The sequence below is a fragment of the Verticillium dahliae genome, genomic scaffold, assembly GCF_000150675.1.
Source record: "Verticillium dahliae VdLs.17 supercont1.10 genomic scaffold, whole genome shotgun sequence".
Taxonomy (NCBI): Eukaryota; Fungi; Ascomycota; class Sordariomycetes; order Glomerellales; family Plectosphaerellaceae; genus Verticillium; species Verticillium dahliae.
In genome coordinates, this window is record NW_009276922.1 from 29,269 (window position 1) to 39,594 (window position 10,326).

General features: G+C 57.0%; 2 protein-coding genes across 2 annotated transcripts; both read left to right on the forward strand.

Moving 5' to 3' along the window:
- Nucleotides 1-6,574: 6,574 nt before the first annotated feature.
- On the forward strand, nt 6,575-7,799 carry VDAG_05303 (uncharacterized protein; the record flags this gene model as incomplete). Its single annotated transcript, XM_009652198.1, has 2 exons — nt 6,575-6,621; nt 7,382-7,799. The coding sequence occupies 2 exons, from the start codon at nt 6,575-6,577 to the stop codon at nt 7,797-7,799; spliced, it is 465 nt and encodes a 154-aa protein (XP_009650493.1).
- Nucleotides 7,800-8,950: 1,151 nt separating this feature from the next.
- VDAG_05304 (uncharacterized protein) lies at nt 8,951-10,261 on the forward strand (the record flags this gene model as incomplete). The annotated part of the gene is made up of 2 exons (XM_009652199.1): nt 8,951-9,477; nt 9,901-10,261. 2 exons carry the CDS (start codon nt 8,951-8,953, stop codon nt 10,259-10,261), a joined length of 888 nt encoding a protein of 295 aa, XP_009650494.1.
- Between the last annotated feature and the right edge of the window lie 65 nt (nt 10,262-10,326).

Genomic DNA, 10,326 nt, shown 5'->3' on the forward strand with positions numbered 1-10,326 from the left:
GTGAGAAATATGGAACGGGCAATCAGGTCTGCGAGTGGAGGCCTGGTGGCTAACAGTGGTGGGAGAATAGCGCGATTGAGACGGAGGCGGTACGCGTGGAGTATTGGTGCCATTGACAGAGTTCGAAGGTGGTGACTGATCTGAGCCCAATATGTCAGTTGAGTAGGAGATGGTACAACAAAAACAGGACCAGCAGGGGACATGGGCCGCTGGCACACAGCGCGGCATTGATCGGTTGCGTGTAAGTGAGCATGGGAAGAAGAAACAGCGAGAGAAAGGCGGACAGAGGTGACGAGAAGACGACGGGGGGCGGGTGTCTCAGGCGCACTGCGGGGTCAAAATGCGTACCCTGGAGATGGACAACAAGTCGTTCACGTCAAGGAAGCCTAGGATGTCGAGTAAAACTTCGTTGGGCATGATCGTCAGCGATGCCTTCGCACTCGCGGGGACTTGCTCCGTGTCACGGTCTTGTGCCCCATGAGAATCAAACGAAGAGATCCAACAGTCGGTGGGCTGCGTTGCTTGCTCTGTGCACGGCAGAGGATGCGGTCGGGTATCAATGGCCTTTGAGCCGATCACTGGGTCCAGCGAGGGTCGGCCGCCATCACGACCGTGGTCGCAGTGCTGAACACCTACTGCCTCAGCCGGCGAGGGGGTGACAGCAGAGACGCCGACAAGGGTCCCAGGGGGGCTCACAAAGTGAGGGTGGGACTGCTCGGATGACATTTGCCCTGTGCCTTCGCAGAGAGAAGTTGGGTCGGATATGTTGAGAGCCGCTCGAAGCGATTGTACGATCGACTATGCAAAGTCACGACGACCAGCGTCGCCAGATAGTCTTGTCTGCCGGGGCGAGAATCCAGAAAGATGCAGTGACTGACGGACGGGGGACGTGTTACGCGAAATTGGCGAGTATTGTGACGCGAGACAAATGGCAGCGCAGTTTGCGAAATCGACAGGCGCAACACGGCACGTATGCTTATGACGAACCGCGCCTCCGTTGTCACGAGCGCAGATCCTCCGTCGAGGCGCTGCAGCCGCTCTTCCAGCTGGTCCAGGTCATCCAAGTGAATCTGGGCGACTGGGTGCTAGTGGCGGGGGAAGAGTATACGTATTCAGGACGATGGTCGGCCGATTTGTTAGCGTTGCGATGACGGGAAAGAGGTTGCTGGAGGACCCTGGACCCAAGGCTACAGATGCCAAATGAGAGATGAACGATGCTGGTCAGCTGGCCTCGTCATGTCACGGCACGCGCCATGACGTGCGCCAACGAGGAGCGGGGCGGGGCGGGACATACCGTGCGGAAAACATCGAGGCCAGCAAGGTCAGCACGGTTTGCAGGCAGAAGGGTGCTCAACGGGCACTGTGTCTCGGCATCTTTCTCGATGTTCGGTTAAGCGGCCCCACAGTTCTATGATCTACACTTTATGGCCAACTTTTGCCCATCGTGCCTTGCGTGCATCCCGTACGGTGCACGCCGCTTTTGACATGGGAACACGAAACAGCTGTGGTCACAGCAGCCACCTGTCCGCCCGCTACAGTCTATTTCGCTGAAGCCGCGCTTCTCGTCGCGTCTCAGGGCATGGCTGTCACCGAACCGTTCCCGGTCCATCTTGCCCCCCCAAAACCCCAATCAGGCCCGCTGGTGGACGCAGCAGCCAGGGCTGACCAGCTCGACGCACGCAGGCAAGGAACAGGGACGCAGACAGCGTCGTCTCGAGATCTTAGCGTCCACGGCACACACTCGGTCCGTCCCCCATCTCGACTCCAAGCGAACTTGCGGGCCGAAGCTTCGGCGGCCGGAATCCCGGTCAGCGTCTCTTCATTGAAGTCCCCATGCCCTGAAAGACCCCATGCCCTGCCAAGTCGAGCCAGGGGTTGTTGGTCTATCACCCCGCTTCGTCTAGCTCTTCTCCTGCTCAGCGCCTGGACAATCACCGATTCTGACAAGACTACTGTCTGGATCATCGAGTGAGTCCTATCTTGCGATTGAGTTGGCAAGTCCCGAGAGGGGTGGCCAAAGCCATCACATCTGTCCGACCGCAGCATGACTCAGGCTACCAGTGCACACATGAAGTGTCACGCTCGAACCGCGTCCTTCCTACCTTGCTAACGAGTTGTGATGTGACCTTGTTACGAGGGCCTTGTCGCCAGGACGTATCCAAGCCTAAGTTGATGAACCCATTTCCCGCAGCCACTTCTTGGGCCGCTGGGTGGAAAGCGGCAACGTCGTCAACATTATGCACCGTTTGAGATCGCACACACCATGGTCTTCCTGGCTTCCGTACAGCCCCGACTCGCGTCGTCTCGGTGTACCTGCCAGGCAACGCGACACTTGTGACCGGGGTGGGCTGTCGGGCCTTGTTGGCATCGCTGTCATGGCCTGATTGCTGTAAGGGGACTTTCAGTGAGGCTTCTAGCTGCTTTGAGCTTCCCTTGCAGCGGCGCGCGCGGATATGATGTGGCATGCCCGAATGACGATTGCGATTTCAGGCTCCCATGCTGAACAGCCAACAACCCGCGCAGCGGACGTGCCTCCGCCAGCCAGGTATGCCCGGGCCTGCAGCAGGTGTTCTCTTGCACGACGGGGGAAAGGGACAATGCCACTAGAGAATGGCTGTGGACGAAGACAGCGTCAATATACAACGCCGGGAGGATGTGTCTCTGGGGCTGCCACTCAGGATCGTGACACAACAGCACGCGCTTCACAGAATACAGCGTTTGGAGAAAAGCCCACAATCCAGATCCGGCTCCGATCCGTCCACGAAAGCTGCCGTGCTCCTTTCGACCTTTGTGGCAGACCTCCGATCCTTCCGATACGCTCTTATCATGACCTGGAAGTCGTTACCTGGCAGAGATTCTGCCGTCGTTGTCGCCAAATGTGACGGCATGCGGCGTCGTGGAGCGGCCGCTCTTCGAGGCCCGACGCGCCAACCAATCACTCCGTGTAGCGCCCTCCCATGCGGCTGTACCAGAAACACGACCCAAGACTCAGACACGGGTCTCCCGCCGACGCTTTCTTTTCGTGGTTCCTCTTGTCAATCGGGTTAAACGCACGGCTTCCACTGTCAGACTCATGGCACTGGCCCCTGCAAGTGGCCTAAAATATGCCAGCTAGAGCACGGAAGAGCGCAAGCGGTAACGTCCTGCGGGAGATCGACATGTCACAGTCGCCAATTGTGCGAATACAACCGCCAAATATTGTCCAATCACCACGTGCACGGTTCAACGCCAAATAGAAGATTGAAGAACTTGCTGCCCGTCATTGGACATATATGCAGCTTGCGGCAGACCATGTCCAATGGTTGGTCGACGACAGCTGCATTCCACAGGTTCCCACACGATCCATGAAGTCGGGTTTGCTCCTCTCTTTCAATTTGTGCATTTAATGGCTTCACGACAGCATAGCAATGAGTTCAGATACATTGGCCGCTTGGCCTTGTCATGCCCTTTCCCGAGTTCAAAAAGTAGCTCAACCTACCCGATGCAAAGCCAATACTGTTATGACTGCAAGACAGGTCGTGAGCGAGCACCTTTTGAAGACGATGAATGCAACAACGACAGCCCAACTGGGCAACGCAGGCATGTGACTGGCTCAAAAATCCCTTTTTTTATAAGCTTCTTGACTGGGCCCGAGACTCCTACACGTAGCCAACGTGCCGTTTCTGTTTCGCGAGACGCCTGTGTGGATGACTGGCCCGCTGTATGTAGCCATGGCGGCCACGGTATGGCCCGTATATTGGTCACGATTATACCCCCCAGGTGAGGGACGGACAGGACTGACCGCTCACAGTCAGGCTGTACTAGTGTCGTGATCATCATCCACACTATGCCCCATTGTCTGCTTCTACCGCTCTGCACAGTGTCGCCGGTCTCCCGCAACCACGATGTTTCGCATCTTGGCGAGAGGTGGCCAGGTGTGTACGCCGTGGAGCAATGCTCAAATACAGGGCGTTAGGAGCGAAGATCGACGATCGGTCAAACAGTGTGAACAGGAACTCCGAAAACCCCGTATGTCAAAGGGGACGAGAACGCAAGCCTCGCCAGGTAGTGAAGAGGAGTCGTATTGCCAGCACATCACTACGAATACCTAGGCGGCCAGCCCTGATCTCACCTAGACCCCCGAAGAGTGAGGCTTCTTGACCCTTGCAGAAGAGCCCTTCTCGCAGAAATACCTTGGTCCTGATCGCCGTGGCCCATACTTCTGCGCGTCACTCGCAGAGCAAAGACCCCCGTTCGCGGTGGGTGAAGCCGGCCTCCTCCATACAGGCTGCAGTAAACCCCCATGCCCGTCTTGATACTGCGCTTTCTGCCTGTTTTGCCGGCTCTGATCCCCGATTGCCGTTCTTCAGGGAAGTCAATGTCTGCAGGGTACCGATATCATCTCAGCATAAACAGCGTTGGGCTCATGTATTCAGGCTCATCTGCGTCGGCTGACCGAGTGGCACTCTCTCTCGTGGTCCTCGGATACGGATGAGACCTCTTGCTTCGAGCCCTCGCCTTGCTTTTTCTCCTTCACCTCTTTTCCACAGACCCTCCATAGTCGTTGAGAATGGTGTGCGCACGACATGACCTCCAATAGGCTTCGACCCGAGCTTCCGCGAGCCGTTTCTGCATGTCTTTGCATCCTGTGAGACCGACTATGAGGTTTTCAGACACCGAAGCTGCTACTAGGGTTGTTCATTTGTTGAAGCAGCCCACCAGACTATGTGCGATTCCGACTGACGTTGTGTGAGCCCCAGCTAATCTTGTATTTTATGATTCTCCGTCGATGACGTCGATTTTCATCAGAACTGGGATGCCGGATCAGGCATGATCGACCTGATGGCACTGAACATGATTCATGTTGGAAGCTCCAGAAAGCACCCATTGTTGGAGGCCGGCTTGCCTGGGCCGTGTTGAAATCTCCCGGTCCATGCCACGCTCTTCGTCGAGTCTGCTTTTGCGCGGAGCAAATGCAGCCAGAAGCCAGGCATATGCAAGGCAGGCTGCTGGGGGCCATGGCCAGAGGGCGGTCGCCACGTTGCCCTGGCCTCAGTGAATCGGCCGGCACGACGCGCAGCTTTGGCAAGGAGGGAAAGACCAGGGGGTACCTGGTCACTGATCTGTGTAACGTTTGCGGAGGAACGGGGATCAGTAGATCGTGCTCCTTGTAGCCTTCAGGCGGCCTCATGTGAGACCAGGGTGCTGCGGTAAGTACACCACCTCAAGGTCAAGAATACTCAGACCAGGCCGAGGCGAGGACGAGGTGAGACAGGGATAAGTAGCCCGGGGTCGCTTTACAGCAGGCCAGGCTGCCTGGTGTACATGGCGTCAGGAACCACAATGTTATTCAAGCGACATGGCGATTGTGTTGGTGACAATCATGTCTCGTGCAAGAGGGCCCCCAGACTCGGCCCGCTCATGTGTGGCGAACAGTGAGCCTTATTCTTCGTTCGTTGGGGGCGGCCTGTGATCTGAACCGGCCGCATGTTGAGGCGGCCTGGTCGAGGCCATCTCCAACCGCCCTCGATGCCTGACGACGGATCAAGTCGGTAGACAAGACGCCGAGGCCCCCAAGGCGTCCCCCGACATTGCTAGATGGAAATTCTTTCGAGCCATGCCATGATTATTGTTTCCCGTTGTCTGGGAAAACACCAACTTGATATCAGAAGAACCAGTCCACGCCTGATTTGGGTGGTCGAAACGCCACTGTAGGGCTCAGGTGTATGCTTACACACCCAACACGACATCGCAAGTCGCAGGCTTGAGGTTGGAGAGCACCGGCATTAATAACACAATTGGTAGACTGACAGTTCAGAAGAGAAAACATCTGATGGGGTTCCACTGAAGCAGATGCGCTGGCAGAAAAGGGGTTCATCCCTGCATCATAGGCTTTCTGCGAGACAAAAGAACGGTCTTACGTCCCCCCACGACGAGTATTCTGACCAGTCAAGGAGGTCCATTTCACCGAGAAGCGAAGAATGGCATCAAACAGGGACCGGCATCGATCCAGCCCAATCTGCTTGACAGGAACAGGTAGACCGAGCATCCTGGTCTGACAGGTGTCGCCTCCTGCGGGCCCGCCCACGGCCGAGGGGAGAAGAAGCCAAGCGGGGGGAGGGGGGGACGCCGCAGCGGCGGCCGCGGGTGAGCATCAGTGTTGCTACTTGCTTTTCTGGCTTGAGGTAGCTACGCCAGGGCTCGACCGTTGCAGAAACAGTACTTCCTAGCAATCCTCTACCGAAGCTTATGACGAAGTTGAGCAGCAGAGGCCCCTGACATACCCTAAGACTCGAAGCTTAGGGCCCGGTGCCTGTCATGGCGACGTAGGAGTTCAAAGGCTCTCATCGCAATGCATGCTGGCCATGCAAAGTCGCCAGCCCAATATCTCTGGTCGCTCGCTGCATCACCCGGGTCGTTCAGGGGTCCATGAACTGATGGAGGGTATGCTGTACGTACACAATATTTCAGGCAGCACGACGAGGACACGGGAGACCGGGCATGGATTGCACACCCTCCCCCGGTGGCACACACACGCACACGCACACACACACATACACATGTTCACCTCCACTCACACACACATGGGGCAATGATGGTGGCAGCCAACGATCGTGAGGCTTTTGTTCCTGGTCAAGCCAGGTACGTAGGATTGACCCCGGTCTTGACTGGCAAGGTCCCTTCTTCCGCAAGTGGAATGCAGTGGTATGCCATATACCGAGAGTGGAGAAACGCACGCATGCAAAAGGTGATGTGCCTACGTAGGTAGGTTCGGGGGTGATGTTGCCTGAGCAGCCATGATCAACGTGGCAACCAGATAGCGTCCGAGACTAGGCCGTCTGAGTGTGCGTGCGGGACGATTTTTGCCCAAAGTGTCTGCAGACAGCAGAGCTACATGAGCAGCATCGAGCAGTAGCCTGGGCGGAGCCGAAGTATGCGGGCAGCGGGAGGTATCATCTACCCATCCATGAATGAAGCCGTTCGCGAAAGTTTCGAGAGTTTGTCTATGGGAGGTGACAACACATCGTGCGGGTCCCGGTGCTTCTGTGCTGGCTGTCTGGCGAGTATAAGTTAGCCCCTGATCCGCAAGCGTGGAGAACGAGTGGTAGAGAAACTTACAATTCAGAGAACGAAACGACAACGAGAAGAAAGGAAAAACAACACGTTCGAATTGCGGACCTGGTGGTACACCAAAAGCTGAAACGCCGCCGATCGCCTGGCCACCAGAAGAACCAAGTCGAATAAAACGCATTTAGGCGTCGGAACTACTCTCGTAAGACTCTCGTAAGTTGCATCGCCCAAGCAAGCATACCAACTCAGCCCCCAATGTGACTGTGAGAAAGCACGCGGGACAGGATCCATATGCTTGATTGGGTTTCGTCGTTGACACATGCCCCTTTAGATCATTGACACAAGCCCCACGGCAGCACATTCGGTCCCTTTTCCCTGTGGCGAGCCCCGAGGACGAACGAAAGATCATGTGCTACTTCTACCAGACCCGTTGGACGTGTGGGTATTGGAGATGGGGCCAGTTCAAGCAGCAGTGCAACAAGGAATACCGGACGGGCGAGACGTGCGGGCTCAAGCTCGTATACACCACGGTGCAGGAGGCGGACCGGTGCAAACTGTGTCATGATATCGACAAGAAGAATCGACGAATACTCAAAATGACGACGGACATTGATAGGTGGTACAGAGAAGGGAATCGACAGGCCACGATCGAGAGGACGCTGATAGAACTGACGGCAGTGGAGGACCAAAAAGCGGACATGGAACACCGACATCAGGCGAGGGTGCTCTGCCAGGATTTGGCGGCGTGATCTGGACACCCCCTCCCGAAAGCCCAGGAGGTAAGTCTTCTGGAAGAAGATCGATCAGGGGCACACCCACCCCAAGTTGAGACATGGCGCACACTGACACGATGCGTCACAGTGGCTTCAACGCATCACACGAGGCACCAGCCGGCTTGGATGACATACCCACACGACAGAAGGGGGGTATGGTCCGAAGAGGGGGGAGGGGGCTTGCTCCCCAGCACTCCAATCTTCCGGGCCTGGAAGGGAGGGGGGGAGATTTCTGGGAGCAGACACAACCACGTAGTGGTTCATCATTCGCTATCTTACTCATGATTTTGTGTGTTTTGTTCGTCACGTACGGTTTGACGGCTGTCGAGGGTCGCGAAAGGGGAAGAGAGGAGACAACGGGGCAGAATGGATGTGAAAAGAATCTTTCTTCCATCTTGTTCCTCGCCTTTTTCTATTCGGCGAGAAAGATGGGGGGCATTCATCTTGTATTAGGTATCGAAAATGGAGAGAAAGAGAGAGAGAGAGAGGAACGTCTGTGTAAGGTTACTTTTGCGCGAGTTATGGGCAAGACGCCCTAATAAAAAAAGGGTCAAAGATCCAGCCGTCCTTGGAGACGTAACAGTTCTTCAGTGTGTCAAGCGTAGCATGGACAGCTGCTTGGGGCAGCTCAAAAGAAGGGCGAATCCCCTCCCGCGCAGACCGCCAAACCCTCCCAGCACCTTTCTCTCCTCCTGCACAGCTGCCCATCCGATGGTCGTCGCCACACTTGTCAGGCAAGGGAGCGCGCTGCAGAAAACGGATACAGCCGACAAATGAGATGAACGGCACCGCAGCACGGGAAAAGGAATGCAGTTGACCAGCTCTGGCTGGGGCCAGACCAAACCCACGACGCCGCCAGTCAGTGCCTGAGTCGAGTCAAGAGTGTGCTCAAGCCCCCCTGCTCTGTCTCTCTCTCTCTCTCTCTCTCCCTCTCTCTCTCGCTCGCTCTCTGAAGAGGCAGCCACTCTCTACCGTGAGCACGCAGCATGGGCAGGCGGTGGCGGCGAAGGAGAGGGCTTCTACGGCATATAGCGTAGGGGGCCATAGGGCTTCGGGCCCCCGCCGTCTGTCTGCGCAGAGATTTCGCCGGGCAAGCCGATATTGGCGACAAGACCTGGTTCATAGCAATGGTACAGGGCTTGCCATCTGCGCGTGGGACCAGCGAAGGGAGCCTGGGAGTTTTTGCAGGATCCAGCCAGGGGGAGGGGGGAAAGACACAACTGGCTTGCATCAGGGTACTACTACTACGCAGGCTGAGCGGTCACCCATGCGGTCGCGCCCCCTCGCGCATCCCCATCCCACGCCTGGCTTCCGCCAATGAGCCACGGGAAACCCACAGACTCCCGCACAACCCTGAGAGGCGGGGAGGCTCGAGCAAATCATGGACATGGCACCCCAGCCCCTACATGCCTCCTCCCTGCTCGTGGTCTTCCGTTTTCGCGCGCGCACGCTACTCATTCGAGAATTACGCCGCATCTCAGTCGTCGGCGTGGACCGAAGCCGGCCACGGGCCAGGCAACGGGCCAGGCCGTGGGAGGTTGGGGCAACGAGTGCCGGCCATGGTAGAGGGGACAATCACTCATTTGTACGAAAAGGGCCTCCACATTGGAGCGCCATCAGCCGACGGGGCACGTGGTCATTGCTCAATGGACTCGTGCGTTCCACGCTTGGGTTGATGAAGAAATTGACCTGCAAAGCGATTGGCCAGATGAGGCAGGCAAGTGGACTTCGATGGCAAGGTATGCGAGCGGTGGCGCGTGGTGGAGAGCGAGAGGGGTGGGTGTGCCCGGCTCTTGGGGCGTGTTTCGAGGTGATTTCTGATTTAACCATTTTGAGTAAACCCGACATGATTTCTCTCGTATCGTCAATTTCCATGACCTCATATTGTGCGAAACACCTAGAATTCCAACCGTACTCAAGGAAAATGCGAGACTAGCGAGCGTCCTGCAGGCGGGGGGATATCGTCAACACCTCGCCGCATCACCGGCCCGTCCCTCGGTGCCGAGCTGTCGGGAAGTGAGATGCGACGTGGGCATGTCCATGGACTCATCGTCCAACGTCAAATAATGTACAACAGTGAATACAGCGGCCACATGGCCGCAGCCGTAGCCGCAGCCGTAGCCGCAGCCGTAGCCGTAGCCGCAGAACCAGTCGCTGGTGCAGCCGCAGCCAACGTGGACCACGATGGACCAGACCGTACGCAGTGCGGCGCACGTGTCGATGCTCTGTCCCGAAGCAGCACGTCATGCCATCGCAGCAGCTGCATCTGCAAAGGTGCCGACGAGGGGACCGTCAGACTCGGATTTGATGGATGGAGCGCGGCGCTGCACGTCGACTGTGTCTTCCTGGGGGAAGCCAATCCACTTGAACGCCAGCCGGGCTCTGGCCCTGACCCTCGCCCTCGTCCTTGGGAGGCTAGTTTGGAGAGCAGGTGCTGATATCGAACGATGCGGGCTTCTTGTTCCTGCATACGCAAAGAGTGCTGGCGCAGGCCGGCGCCGCT